At 57.0% G+C, this 15,143-nt stretch overlaps 1 protein-coding gene across 2 annotated transcripts in view; it reads left to right on the top strand.

Annotated features, from left to right (window-relative positions):
- ACOT7 (acyl-CoA thioesterase 7) overlaps positions 1 to 15,143 on the top strand; it is a 73,150-nt gene that overhangs the window by 7,256 nt on the left and 50,751 nt on the right. For both annotated transcript variants that reach the window (XM_006766760.2, XM_006766761.2), the window contains exon 2: positions 13,178 to 13,295. In XM_006766760.2, the coding sequence (XP_006766823.1) occupies positions 13,178 to 13,295 (118 nt within the window). The remainder of the gene's footprint in view (positions 1 to 13,177; positions 13,296 to 15,143) is intronic.

Raw genomic sequence — 15,143 nt, forward strand, 5'->3', positions numbered from 1 at the left:
GAGTTGGCGACCGGCCCGGGAGCACGGCCCGCTGTCACCTCAGCCGTAGCCAACGAGACGGCTTTTCGAGACGGTGCGGCTTTTGTCCAGGATAATTTTTTTGACTTGGTTTTGCTTTAATTGCTTCCAAGTACCTACTAAATTTTTACATTTTTAAAATATAATTAATGGACGTAGAATGCAATGTCAGTAATTAGGAGGATGTTTAGTTTGGTAGGAAATTACCAGACAGTCTTCCAAAGTGGCAACCGTGTTGTGGGCCCCTCAGTGCGTTCCTGCCGCTCCACGTCCGCGGGCCCACAGCGTCCGCGGGCCCCACAGCGTTGCTGTCAGTGGCGTCCGGCCCGCCGGTGCGCGGGGGTTTCAGCTTGCAGTTCGCCGTGACCCTGTGATGCTGAGCATCTCATGCTGCTCTGCCATCTGAGTGTCAGTGCCATCTTTTCTATTTTCTTCCTTTTAGCTAAGTTTTTGTTGATGTCAGAGAGGAAGGGAGGGGGATAGAGACGGAAACATCAACGATGAGAGAGAATCATGGATCAGCTGCCTCCTGCACGCCCCGCACTGGGGATCAAGCCCACAACCCGGGCAGGTGCCCCGACCAGGAATCAAACCATGACCTCCCGGTTCATAGGTCAACGCTCAACCCCTGGGCCACGCTGGCTGGGCAAGAATAGCCTTTTATCTTTTTTAATTTTATTTATTCTTAATTTTATTTTGTTTTTAAGAATAGCCTTTTAAAAGAACATACTTTCATTTCTTATATTTTAACATGATACATTTTGATTTTTCTTCATAATAGTAAGAAAAGTACTTTAAACTAATGGAAATAACATAACGCTAATTATAAATAAACTGTCTCATTAAAGTGAGTTTGAGTGGGAAGGAAACCTATTTTTATCTGATATTTAAAATTTTTTAATTTATTGATTTGAGAGGAAGAGAAGCAGCGATTTATTGCTCCACCCCTTTATGCACTCATTGGTTGCTGTTTGCATGTACCCAGACCAGGGATCAAACCTGCAACCTCAGAGTATTGGGACAACGCTCTAACCAACTGAGCTACCTGGCCCGGCTGACTTTCAGTATTTAAATCCTTGAAAGCTTATGCCTTATTGCAGAATTACCACTTTAAAAATACCGGCAGTGATAACAAACTCAAAATGTGTACAAAAGGCAGCTGTGTCATTTATGTACTGACAAGTTAAATATTTGCATTTCTCAATTTAGTCTCCGAGGCGCTGCCTCCTGTGCCGATGTGAAGGAATTCTTTAATTTTATCGTAGAGAGCACGCCCTGCACCGCGAGGGGCCTTGGGGAAGGCGCCACGCGAACACGCATCCACTCCCTCCTGCTCCCGCATCTCCACAGAGCAGCTCAGGCCTCGGCACTGCCACCAGCTCCCCACACTGTCCCCTGGTTGTGCCACAGGACAGGGCATTCCAGAGCCTGCAGTCACCGCCTGGCAGGAGGCAGGAGGCAGGAGGCAGGAGGCAGGAAGTGGGCTTCCTCGGGTTAGGTAATAAGCCCTTAGCTGTGGCGTAAGCTCCCAAACAGGAGGGTACCGCAGCGCCCTCCCCGGAGCATCGCGCCCTGGCAGAAGCCAACAGTCCACCGGTTCTGCTGCTTCCATCACAGTCCCTAACCCCCCACGTCGCCCTTCAGCACCTCTTCCAGGACCGGGTTCGGGCAGGACCTAGCGGACTCACTGCACGGAGGGGTGGCGCCAGCGCTCCGCCAGCGCCGCCTCTGAGCGGTCTCCACGCCGCTTCCTCTGTAGACTCCCGGCTGGGAGGCCTCCGTCCAGCTGCTCTCCAGCTGTGGCCCAGGCTGACCGCTCGCTATTTGAGCTGTCGCTCCGGTTGGTCCTGGGAGGAGGTGCGGATAGCTGCCCCTGCCCCACGGCGTTGGGACCCTTCCCCCAGTGTCTTCTCCGCGTGCTGCTGTTCAGAGCTTTGGCCCGTTTTCCTATGAGGTTGTTCGTTATTGTTGAGTTTTAAGAGATCTTCGTGCATTTTGAGTTTAAGTTGCTGTTTTTAAATCAGCCGTGTGTTTTATGAGCCTTTCCTCCCTGCCTGTGCCGCCTGTATCCTCTTAGCAGCGTCGTGGTTGGTCCCTTGAACGGGCCGGCCAGGCGCTCAACCACAAAGGGGCTTTGCTAGGTCTGGGAGCTTAGGAGTCAAGGTCGGGTGACGGCCCCAGGGCTCTCGGCTCTGCGTCAGCCTCCTTGTTCCAGGGGAAGAACCTGACCACTTGGGAACACGTGGCAGGTGTGGCAGAGCCTCGACCAGGACCCAGACCTCAGACCTTGTCTCCTGGGCCAGCTGGCCCTGGCAGGCACACACCGCCTCCCGGCACCAGCCCACACGGCCTGCATAGTTTCCATTGAGAAATCAGCTGACAGTTATATGGGTGCGCCCTTGTAGGTAACTGACTGTCTTTCTCTTGCTGCTTTTAAGATTCTCTCTTTGTCTTTAACACTTGGCGTTTTAATAATGATACCTCTTTGGGTTCCTCTTGTTTGGGACTCTCTGTGCTTCCTGGATTTGTAAGTCTATTTCTTTCACCAGGTAGGGCAAGTTTTCTGTCATTATTTCTTCAAATAGGTTTTCAATATCTTGCTCTCCCTCTTCTCTGGTTGGTGTTTTGATAGCAAGGACAGCATGTCTTTTTATTATTATTATTATTATGAGTTCAGAGAGCAAGGGGGAGGGCGAGAGAGAGAGAAACATCAATGATGAGAGAGAATCATGGACTAGCTGCCTTCTGTATGGCTCCCACTGCAACCCGGGCATGTGCCCTGACTGGGGATCCAACTGTGACTTCCTGGTTCATAGGTCAATGTTCAACCACTGAGCCCCACTGGCCAGGCAGGACAGTGTGTCTATGGGCAGGACAGTGTGACTATGGGCAGGGAGGGTGCTGCTTCCTCGGCAGTCTTCCTCCTGACCCAGCTCCTGTATGAGCCCTTTGTCATGCCCTAACCTCGGCGGGGCCAGGCCTCTTACTGCGCACCCCGCTTTCCTCTCAGGTAGAAGTGGGGACTTGAACCAGCTAATTTCCGAGATCTCTTTCAACTCCTATTTCCTGTGATTTTTTTTTTTTTTTGCATTTATACATTTAGAGCATTTCACCCCAAAGCAGCAGAATATGCATTCTGGACTGATGACAAAGTGCCCTCAAAAGTTAGGGGCGGTGTCTGCTTCACCTGTTTTCCTGATGACCACATGGAACAGAAAAGATAAACAAACGGACGTATGATTTGCATCCATACACCCCTCCCCTTTGCTCACCAGCGTGCCAGGAAGTGACACAACTCCCACTCAGCTGAGGTTCATTCCCAGAGTGTTCCAGGCCCTATGCCTTGGCTGTAACAGAACAAAAACCTTGGAGCCGCAGGTCTAGGTTGTGAGTCCTGGACACCCAGCATCGTGGGTGCCGGAGACAGGAGTGCTGCCCAAGTGAGCACATGGCTCTGTGGGAAGCCGAGAAGTGCCCGGTGTGTTTCAGGGTGGTTGTGTTCCCTGGGGTGCGGGTTCTGGACGGTTGTGTTCCCTGGGGTGTCAGTGTCTGGACGGTTGTGTTCCCTGGGGTGTCAGTGTCTGGATGGTCGTGTTCCCTGGGGTGTCAGTGTCTGGATGGTTGTGTTCCCTGGGGTGTCAGTGCCTGGATGGTTGTGTTCCCTGGGGTGTCAGTGTCTGGACGCTTGTGTTCCCTGGGGTGTCAGTGTCTGGATGGTCGTGTTCCCTGGGGTGCAGGTTCTGGACGGTTGTGTTCCCTGGGGTGTCAGTGCCTGGATGGTCGTGTTCCCTGGGGTGTCAGTGCCTGGGTGGTTGTGTTCCCTGGGGTGTCAGTGCCTGGATGGTCGTGTTCCCTGGGGTGTCAGTGCCTGGGTGGTTGTGTTCCCTGGGGTGTCAGTGCCTGGATGGTCGTGTTCCCTGGGGTGTCAGTGCCTGGGTGGTTGTGTTCCCTGGGGTGTCAGTGCCTGGATGGTCGTGTTCCCTGGGGTGTCAGTGCCTGGGTGGTTGTGTTCCCTGGGGTGTCAGTGCCTGGATGGTCGTGTTCCCTGGGGTGTCAGTGCCTGGGTGGTTGTGTTCCCTGGGGTGTCAGTGCCTGGATGGTCGTGTTCCCTGGGGTGTCAGTGCCTGGGTGGTTGTGTTCCCTGGGGTGTCAGTGCCTGGATGGTCGTGTTCCCTGGGGTGTCAGTGCCTGGGTGGTTGTGTTCCCTGGGGTGTCAGTGTCTGGATGGTTGTGTTCCCAGGGGTGTCAGTGCCTGGATGGTTGTGTCACCTGGGATGGCAGTTTCTGGATGGTCGTGTTCCCTGGGATGGTAAAGGTCGGGCACGTCCTCGGGTGGGAGGTGTGCCGGGCATGCTGAGAGGAGAACCAGGGTTGCTTAGGCAGGGTGTCCACATCGCAGGGAGGGGCAAGTCCAAAGGGCACCGCTTTAGGACGGGGCCTCTCCAGCCCCGTCTGCCTGAGGCTTCGGGAGGGACCGGGAGGCGGCAGACCATGCTCACGCTCCTGCTTCGGCGCGGCTTGTCCTTCAGGAGGCGAGCCGATGAGGTCTTTCCCAGGGAGAAGGCCCAGCCGTGAGTTGGGGGCTGCGAGAAAACTCTGGGGTGGCGAGGGTGGGGGTCTGGGGAAGAGCTCAGGCATCTAGACACTCAGCTCTGGGGTGCCCCGAGGTCTTGGGGGTCTTTTCTCTCCGCCCGAGGTGATCCCTGGACTTGACCAGACCCAGCATGCGGCCTCCTGGGGCACCGAGCCCACTGCTGGAAGCAGCACTGCTGGCCTCTGAGCTCAGGGGAGGGAAGAGCAGGGGGTGAGGCAGGAGGCAGGGGCGGCTGCTGCCCTGGGCAGGCCAAGCACACAGGTCCTGAGCAACCAGCTGACTTGAGGGGACTCAGGGACGGGGGTGCATGAGGGTGGGGAAGGCTTTCCGGCAAGGTTTTCAGCCCTGACTTCCCCCCAGGTCGACATGTTGGGTGGTCGGCAGCTCCTTACCGCCCTGCCTGGCTTCCGGCTGAGCATTCCTGACAGCTCAGTCCAGGGGGCCTGGCCACTTCCCTCCCTGGACGGCGGCACCAGCTCTGGGTTTGGGTTGGGGCAGCGCCAGGAACCCAGGGCTGTGGTGTAGCTCAGTCTGGGGTTTCCTTTCTCTTTTCGCAGGGGGTGGGGGTCAGGGGGCACGGGCACCGATAACGATCTGGCGTGAGGAAGCGTGTGGCCTGACGGCCATTTAGAGAAGCAGAAGTGCGCGCCCCTGGATGTGGCCTGTGAGCGGGAGCGCAGCGCGCACGCCCAGGCGAGCAGCATTCTGTCCTCACTGTATCTCCCGACAACACCTGCCAGACGCCCCACAGGCCAGGTGGCCCGGTGCCAGAGCCGAGGCCGGGTGGCAGATTTTTGGAAGGACTGACTCATTCATTCATGCCGGCGAGCTGTTCCGGGCACACAGGCGGGCTTTCCATTTTATTGCTGGCTGCTGGCTCCCCAGGCAAAGGGCCCTGCGGAGGGTGGCGCTGGGCACAGCCTTGGTCATGCCACTCCCAGAGTCCCCTCACTTGCCCCAGGGCCACCCTCACTGTCGGATTGCCTTCTTCCTGAAGCCTGTGGAGGGCGTGGAGGGCGGTGGCGGGAGCAGGGAGAAGTGCAGGCCCTTCCGGAGGGGAGGGACCTGGGCCTCTCCGGGCAGCCTGCACACCTGAGCAGGCGCAGGAAGGGGAAGTGTCTGGGTGTTGGGGGTGGGGTGCCGGCGACACCGCTTCCCCTTCCGGCACAGGCTCACGGCCCTGGAGCTGGGGGAGGGGCCGCAGGGATGGTCTCAGATGCCAGGTCCCTCGAGCAGGAAGCAGGGCAAGCATCTGATGGGACCAGCTCACTGGCCCTCAGCCCTGCCCTCCCGCCTGCCCGGCTGCTGTGGACGGGGCTGGTGTGGGGTCCTGCCAGGCAGACCCCAGGGCGCTGCCCTCTCCCACGGCCTCCAGAGGCCTCGAGGCCCCTGGGACTGCTTGCTCTCCTGACAGGGCAGCCGAAGGGCTTGTAGATTTACTTTTTCCTTGTAATTATTTACAAAGTGAGGTTTCCATGGCAACTGGCTTCTGTTCAGCTCCTCAGAAGGGCAAGGCAGCCTCTTGCTGGTTGGACGACCCCGGAGCCCTGCACGGCAGGAGGCGGTGACGGTGTTCTCGGTGGGAGGGTAGGTGACTCGGTGATGCCAGCTGCCGATGCCCCCGCCTCCCTGGTCCTGGGGTGTCCCAGCCGCTCAGCTTCCCAGCCAGCACGGACCTCCAGTCACAGGCACCCTGTGTAGGGCATGGTGGCCGGTGGGGGCAATTTGATGCTGTCAGGTGGCAGAGGAGAGGTGGCCATGTGTCCAACAGGGTGGCGGGCTTTCTGAGGGCGGGGCACCCGTGCCTGGCCCATTCCGGCTGATCCCTGACCTTAGGTGGTTAAGCAAAGCCAGGACAGGAAGTCCCGCCTCCGGGTGACCACCCGCGCTCTGAGTGGGGTCCATCACGGGCGGAGCCGGGACCGGACCGGGGACCGCAGCTGCTTGTCTCCTGGTCTCGCTGCCCTTGGTCGCGCCGGCGGGTCCGTGTCTGCTGAGCGTGGCTGCGCTGCTTGCCTCGGCCCTGTGCCGGGTTCTTGGGAACAGGCGCTTCCCCTGGTTCCTTGCCTGCCCTGGGGGCCTCGGAGGACCCAGGGCTTGTTCCTGGCCCTGCCTCTTCTGGGGCATGTGGTGGGGTCTCTGGGGGTTGAGGGGACTTTGCAGAAACCGTCGTCAGCGGCCAAGTGGAGAGGACAAGCAGTGCCCCCCCCCATCCCCCAGAGAGACTGTGCTCATGTGCGCCTGGCCTTGGCCTTCCAGACCTGAGGTCCAGGCTGTCTACTGCGCGCCCGTCCTGCCCCCCACCTTTCCTGCCTGGAATGGCACCTAGCTTCTCCCCCCACCCCTCCTCAGACCCCATTCAGACCCTGCCTCCTGGGTGCCCCTCCGAGGCCCTGCCCTGTGCCTCCTCCGGGAGGGGTGGGGGGTCTGTGGTTGCCTCTCTGGTTTGAGCCTAATTCCGAAGGGACAGGACCCGGGAGCCTCCAGTGCCATCCGCCATCTGGGAGGGTCCTGGGAGCTGTGCCCTGGGGCCGCGGTTTCGGTGCAGGTGGGAGCTGAGATGCGCGGCTCGGCTGTGCTTGCCGCCGCCGCCTGTGACAGATGGATGCTTTGGCTTCACTGTCGGATAAACAAGGCCCCCGCCCGTTACCATGGTGCTCACAGCCCTGTTTTAATTTTAGCGCTGACATTTCCCAGCCAGAGGAGAGACGCTGGCCCTGCGCCAGGGAGCTGTGAGCCGGGCAGGCAGGGGTCAGCCCGCTGTAGAGCGGCCATCAACGCCCAGGGCCGGCGGGGCTCGCCCAGGCCACATGCTGCGGCCTCTGGGGTGGAGTGGGGGCTGCAGGGGGGACAGGCTATATGAGTTTGTGGTGCCATAACAAACGACTACAGGCTAGGAAACTTAAAACAATGAAATGCATGCTCCCCGTCCGGGGCCACAAGCCCCAAGTCCAGGCGTTGGTAGGCCGTGCTCCCTCTGAAGCCTCCTTCCAGCTCCTGGTGGCAGCTGGCAATGCCGTGTTCCTTCTCGGACACGATACTCCCGGTTCTGCCTCTGTTGTCATATGGCCTTCTCCCTGTGTGGCTCCAAATTTCCCTCCTCTTTTTTCAGTAATAGTTTTGTTTTACTTATTTATTTAATATATATTTTATTGCTAACAGTATTATAGATGTCTCCCATTCCCCCCTTTATCCCCCTGCACCCAGCCCCTACCCACCCCCCAGGCCTTCACCATCTGATTGCCCGAGGCCATGAGCTATGCATATCCTATGTAATAAAGAGGGAATATGCTAATTGACCCTCACACCATCACAAAGATGGTGGTGCCCACAGCCAATAAGGAGGGAATATGCTAATTGACTGTCACGCCTCAAAGATGGCAGCGCCTGCAGCCAATAAGAAGGGAATATGCTAATTGACTGGCTGCCCAGCTGACCAGGGGGGCCCAAGGCTCAGGTAACCATGGCCAGCCGAGGCTTGCGCTGCCAACAGTGGCAGCAGGAGAGGTGTGATGGGGGTGTCGCTTGCCGCCCCTGAGGGCTCTTGGACTGTGAGAGGGAGCAGGTCGGGCTGAGGGACCCCCCTACAGTGCATGAATTTTCATGCACCGGGCCTCTAGTCTATAATAATAAAAGCCTAAGTGACTGTTGCAACCAAAACAGCTGAACAGACAACCAAACAAGCTGCATGGGGCAACCAGGCCGGCGGGGAGAGGGCCGACCAGGCCGGCAGGGGGGACAGTTGGGGGTGACCAGGCCATCATGGGGGTCAGTTAGGGGTGATCAGGCAGGCAGGCAGGTGAGCAGTTAGGAGCCAGTGGTCCCAGATTGTGGGAGGGATGTCCAACTGCTGGTTTAGGCCCAATCTCTGTGGGCCTAAACTGGCAGACGGACATCCCCCAAGGGGTCCTGGATTGGAGAGGGTGCAGACTGGGCTGAGGGTCCTCCTCCCCCCCCATGCATGAATTTTGTGCACCGGGCTTCTAGTAAGTATGTAAGTTCTCTGGTTTATCTCTCCTCGTGTTCCCACCCCCACACGGAGGTATGTCAGGCTATTCCATGCCTCCAGGCTTCGGGTCTTACTTTGTTGGTCAATTCATTTTGTTCATTAGATTCCACATATAAGTGAAGTTCTCTTTCTCTGACTGGCTTATTTCACTCAGCATAATAGTCCAGGTCCCTCCATGCTGTCCCGAGGGAAAGGGATCCCTCTTGTTTACAGCTGCATAGATTCCATTGTGTAGACGTTCCACAGCTTTTCATCCACTCGTCTGCTCATGGGCACTCCAGCTGTTTCCAGATCCTGGCTATTGTAAACAACACTGCTGTGAACATAGGGGTGCACATATCCTTTCTGATGGGTGTTTCGGGGTTTTAGGATATATTTCCAGAAGTGGGATTGCTGGGTCAAAAGGAAGTTCCATTTTCAATTTTTTGAGGAGACTCCATACTCTTTTTCACAGTGGCTGCCCCGTCTGCATTCCCACCAGCAGTGCAAGAGGGTTTCCCCTTTCTCCACGCCCTCGCCCCCACTTGTTGATTTGTTGATGATAGACATTCTGACAGGTGTGAGGTGACATCTCGTTGTTTTAATTTGTATTTCTCTGATGATTAGTGACTTTGAGCATGTTTTCATATATCTCTTGGCCATTTGTATTTCCTCTTTGAAGAAGTGTCTCTTCAGGTCCTCTGCCCATTTTTAATTGGACTATTTGTCCTCCTTTTGTTGAGTTGCATGAATACGTTATATGTTTTAGAAATTAAACGCTTATCAGTCTGTCACTGGCAAATATGTTCTCCCATACTGTGGGCTCCCTTTTCATTTGGATGGTGATTACTTTTGCTGTTCAGAAGCCTTTTATTTTGATGTAGTCCCATTTGTTTATTTTTTCCTGTGTTTCTCTTGCCCTAGGAGATGTATCTGCAAAAATTCTGCTGTGTGACATATCTGAGATCTTACTCCTGTGTTTTATTCTAGGAGTTTTAGGGTTTCATGGCTTACATTTAAGTCTTTTATTCTTTTTCTTTTTTTAATTTTATGAGTTTATTTGAACCTAGCTGACAACATATATCAAATGCTCCTCTTTTATCCATTTTGAGTTTATTCTTGTGAAGTTGGTGGTCTGTTTTCATCTTTTTGTCTGTGTCTGTCCAGTTTTCCCAACACCATTTGGTGAAGAGACTGCCTTTACTTCATCGTATGGTCTTGCCTCCTTTATCAAATATTAATTGACTGTGATAGTGTGGGTCAATTTCTGAGGTCTCTGTTCTGTTCCATTGGTCTATATGCCTGTCCTTTTAAATATATATATACCAGAGGCCTGGTGTACCAAATTCATGCACAGGTAAGGTCCCTAGGCTTGGCCGGCAATCAGGGCCATTCAGGGCCTTCCTTCACACTGCACCACCCCCTGGTGGTCAGTGCACTTCAGAGCAAGCGATCGAACTCCCAGTCTCCTGGTTGAACTCTTGAGGGGACACTTTGCATATTAGCCTTTTATATATATAGATTGATTTCAGAGAGGACGGGAGAGGGAGAGACAGCTAGAAACATCAATGATGAGAGAGAGTCATTGATTGGCTGTGTTCTGTACGGTCCCTACTGGGGATCAAGCCTGCAACCCAGGCATGTGCCCTTGACCAGAATTGAACCCTGACCTCCTTTGCAGAGAGTGACTTTGAGCACACCTGGTTAATCATGGGTGGAGACATCTGTCAGAGACACTCCTGCCCTTGGCATCACTGTGACAACTGTGCACGGGGAGTTGATGGACAGATCCAGCCTCCATCAGGCTCTACCCACTTGAGCTCCCATTGGTCGATGAGGGCCCGCTTCACCCGTTTCACACACCCGCCCCCCAACCACCAGTCTCTTCTCTGCACCTTTGATTTTGAGCTTTTAGATTTCACATGTAAGTGAGATCATACAGTGTCTGTCTTCTCTGTCCGATTTAGCTCACTCGGCATCATGCCCTCAAGGCCCATCCCTGTGGTGGCAAATGGCAGGGTCTCCTTTCATGGCTGAGCAGTGTTCCATGGTGTGTGTACCACATCTTCGTTACCCACTCGTCCAGCGATGGAGACTTAGGCTGTCACGTTTAAGTATCGCTGCAGTGAACATGGGGTGCCGTATCTCTGAGTCAGAGATTTCATTTCCTTCAGACACGTGCCCAGAAGTGGGATTATGGTTCAGGTTTTTGAGGGACCTTCACACTTGTGTGTGGCGGCTGCACCATTTACATCCCCGCCAGCAGCGCACAGGGTCCCTCCCCACATCCTCACCTCACTTGTTTCTTGTCTCTGATACCAGCCATTTGACAGGTGTGAGGTGATGTCTTGCCAGAAGCCGGTTCCAGCAGGTCATAATTGCAAGAGTTTCATTGAAAGGTTGATGGAACTTGGGGCTCAACAAGGGCTGAGTCACATGTGTTATGCCTGTTGGGAATGGCTGAGGGCATTTCCCGAGCCTGGAAAGGACGCATTAAATTGATTGCTGGCTGCCAAGCAGCTCAGGGCATCTTAATCTACATGTTACTGCCTCCTACTGGCCAAACACCTGAACAGCGTAGGCTAATTCCCCCATTCTGACAACGCCTCTGTATATGAAACCCTGACCCTTTGAGGTGTATGTCTCTGCCTCGACTCAGGACAAACTGTGTTAATAAAAAGCATGGGGTCCTGAGCCGAGGAGAGCTCAGTTTCTTTAGCGAGGCTCCTCTGACCCCCAATGCCTTTCAAAATTACATTTAGTCACTGGACTCTTTATTAAGTCACACACAGCCTTACCCAGATGGCTGAACCTTCTAGATTCTGGAACAAGACCCCGGCAATGTCTCTCTGGGTTTGGATCTGTTTCCCTGAAGCTTAGTGGTGTGGAGCTGTACCTGTGGGCCATTTGTATGTGCTTTTTGGAAAAAGGTTTATTTAGTTTCTCCGCCCATTTTTAAATGGGATGTTTTAAATTCTTTGTATATTTTGGATTTTAACCTCTCCTCAGATACATGATTTGCAGTACGTCCTCCCACTCTAGGTTGCCTTTCATTTTGCTGAAAGCCTTTTCGCTCGATGCCGTCCACCTGCTCACGCTGCTTCTGCTGTCTTTGTTTCTTGGTGTCAGATCCCAAACAGTCATCCCCGAGACCCGTGTCAGGCAGCCTGCCGCCTGGCTTCTAGGAGCGTTACGGTTTCAGGTCCCACGTTCAAGTCTTTAACCCATTGATTCAAAATTGTTATTATTATGTTGTTATTGTTCATCCTCAATAGAGGACATTATTTCCATTGACTTTTAGAGAGTGGGAGGAGGGAGGGGAAGAAATGGAGAGAGAAACATTGATGTGAGAGAGACATATTGATTGATTGGTTGCCTCCTGCACGTGCCCCGACTGGTTCAGAGAATGAACCTGCAACCCAGGCACATGCCCTTGACCAGGAACCGAACCTGGGACCCTTCAGTCCACAGGCCGACACTCTAACTACTGAGCAACACCATCCAGGGCTCAAAATATTTTTAAGTGAACATTTGAGAGGCCGAGTGACACTTCTTTCCTGTGCTCTGGGGGTTACCCTGGCACTGCTGCCCCTGCGCCAGTGATGGGGGGCGAGAAGCCAGGTCCCCTGAATGGGCTGTGGTACTTGTTTGGGCCTGGGCGACAGGGACCGACAGCTGTCAGCGCCCGGGATGCGGGGCCCTGCAGTAAGCTGGCTGAATACTCAGGAGAGCGGAAGGTCGCCGCGGGCGGACTCCGTTTCTGGTGGCGCTGATCCCGTTCTCTCGCGTGGTCAGCCCAGCCCTCCCGTGGGGAGAGGGCAGTTGGGCCTGTTTACAGACCCGGGAGTGCAGGGGTGAGCGTGTGGGCAGCTGGCCAGGGCACCCAGCTCGTTGGTGCTGGAGCCAGGACCACCCTCAGGCTGCCTGTCGCCGGGCTGCTGAGGGGAGCAGGCCCCCCGGAGGCGGCGGAGGGTGCTGTGGGGGCCACGCTGGCCCGCGGGCCACGCAGGCTGGTGACCTGGGTGGGTGCTGGGCGTGCGGGAACCATGGCGCGTGCTCAGTGCCTGTCCCTGCGGGGAGGAGCCTGCGATGGCTTGTTGGGTTCAGAGACTCCATGGAGCCCCCTTCCCTCCTCCCGGGAAGTGAGGTGGCCAGTGGCACCAGGGCAGCTGGTGGAGGTCCGCCCCTGCAGGCCGCCAGGCTGGGCATCCCTGCGTCTCAGAGCTGCTCCTCGGGGCTCCCCCTGGAGGTGGCGCCGGGTCTGTTCGTCCTCCGAGGGGCCGCAGCCTGTGTCCTGTGCTCCTTCAGCTCTGCTGGTTGATGGGAACCGGGAGGGGCAGCTGTGCCAACATCTCGTTGCCTTTTCAAAGGTCCCACCATCACCCCTTCCCGGCCGGGGCTCCAGGGGCAGGCGCCCTGCCCTCCTCTCTTCGCGGAAACTGCACCCCCGGACCAAACACGGGAGAGGTCTTTTTCCTTCTTGGGGAGCCAGCGGTCCCTTTGTCCTCTCCCCGGTTGTCACTGTTGGTGAGGACGTCCTTCCCAGAGGCCTCATCCTGCCTCTTCCCTCCGCCCAGGATCATGCGGCCCGACGACGCCAACGTGGCCGGCAACGTGCACGGAGGGACCATCCTGAAGATGATCGAGGAGGCGGGCGTCATCATCAGCACCCGGCACTGCAACAGCCAGAACGGGGTGAGTGGGGCCCAGGCCTGGCGTCTGCATGCGGCGCTGCCCCCTGGGGGTCAGGAGGGGAGTTTGGTGGAGGAGCCTCGCTGCCCCCGACTCCCAATCCTCCCTGGGCCGGGCCCTTGGAACGCCGTGTTGGGGCTCAGCTGGGGAGGGCTGGGGGCGACAGAGACTGAGCTGAGGGCCTGCCGACGGCTCCTTTAAGCACCTGCTCTCCTTTCTGGAAGAGTCGTGGTTTCTAGAATCTTCCTGGAGTCCAGACCTCACAGAGCCACGCCTGCATGGGTGGCAGTTTATAGTAGACATCAGAACCCCTGGGCCCGGTCCCTCCCCTGCCCTGGCTGACCCCCGGGTGCCTGTGAAGCCCCAGGCACCCCCGATGGTGTCCCTCACCGCAGGGACGAGGGCACGCCCCGTGCCTCCAGACCCGCGGGGCCTGGCATTTTCTCTGAAGTCTGGCTGGCGTGCGGGGAAGCCACCATGGGGTACGAGGAGGGGGTCTGTCTTGCACCACAGCCACCACCTTGGGGCCAGCAGGAGGCATGTGGCTCTGTGTGCCTGAGACACCCCTCCCCGGTCCCAGGGGGCCTCCTGCTGTGCTGGGCAGAGGCAGATCCAGCGCTGGTGTGCGTGTGCGTGTGCGTGTGTGTGTGTAGCGTGCACGTGTGTGCCTGTAGCATGAACCAAGCTGGTGAGTGTGTGGGTGGACATGGCCTGGGAAGGAGGGGCTCCCTGCCTGGCTAGGAGTTTGCAGTCATCCTGGTGCTCAGGGAGTTCTGGGGCCAATCCATCCGTTCAGAGCGCGCCCTCTGGTGGCAGCCTGAGCCTGAACCTGAGCCTGAGCGGCTGGGGCTGGGATGGGGCCAGGTGCCTGGCAGACCCTCTGCGGGAGACACTGAGGGTCCAAGGCAGGCTGACGGACAGGCTGGGCGTTGGGGGAGGAGCCCAGGACTGAGGCGTGAGGAGGAGGAGGCTGGAGGCGAGTGCAACGCTGCTGTCAGTGCTGTTCGTGTCGTCCTGGCGGCACCCGAGCCACAGGCTGTTCTTACCAACCCCACTGCCCAGGGCAGGAAACGGAGGCCCGGGAGGGTGAATAGTTTCCTGGAGCCACACAGGGAGGCAGGTGGTTGGTCTGGGCAGGAAATCCAGGCCTCGAACCCGTGCCTTGAGCCCTGGCCCCTCCTCCCCCTTCCCTGGCGTGAGCCTGGGGGGTGAGAGGGGCAGCTTTGACAGGTCGGCTTGGCGGTGGCTCCGGGCTGGTGTCCCCGGAGAGTAACCTGTCTCCAGGCTCAGGAGGGTGGTGAGCCCAGGGCAGCTCCAGGGGCTGATGCTGGCCTGGGGGGCGGGGGGGGGACAGGGGACACCCCCATCCACACTCCCTGGTGGTCTCATCCAGTCTGTGGCCTTAACAGTTGTGAGGTTCTGTCCAGGCCTGGCTGCACCGATGCTTCATCGTCCCCTTGACCTTGAGGGCCCACCAGCCTCCTCCCCGGGACGCGGCCAGCCGTGACTCAGGCTCGAACCTGGAGCCGCTCTGCCCGCTGTCCTCTCACCCGCGGGCACATTTTCCAGTTAATGAAAAGAAAATAGAATTCCACTGAGTCTCCCATCTACCTACTCCAGGACTTCCCGCGCGCTCTGGACGGGTCTGTGCTAACAGCACCATCGGGACGGCATCGAGAGGGGCCTCTGCCTCAAGGCATCCCACTCGTGTTCTGGTCACGGAAGGAGCACTATGCCCTTCGCTAAAGCTTCACGCGACTCTGGGACGAGTGGACTAGACGGTGAGCGGCCTGCTCAGTCTCCCGACGCCTCCAGAGCGGCCACGGCCTGGGGCCCTGCTCTCCCCTCTGC

Source organism: Myotis davidii, unplaced genomic scaffold, assembly GCF_000327345.1.
Source record: "Myotis davidii unplaced genomic scaffold, ASM32734v1 scaffold299, whole genome shotgun sequence".
Classification (NCBI taxonomy): Eukaryota; Metazoa; Chordata; class Mammalia; order Chiroptera; family Vespertilionidae; genus Myotis; species Myotis davidii.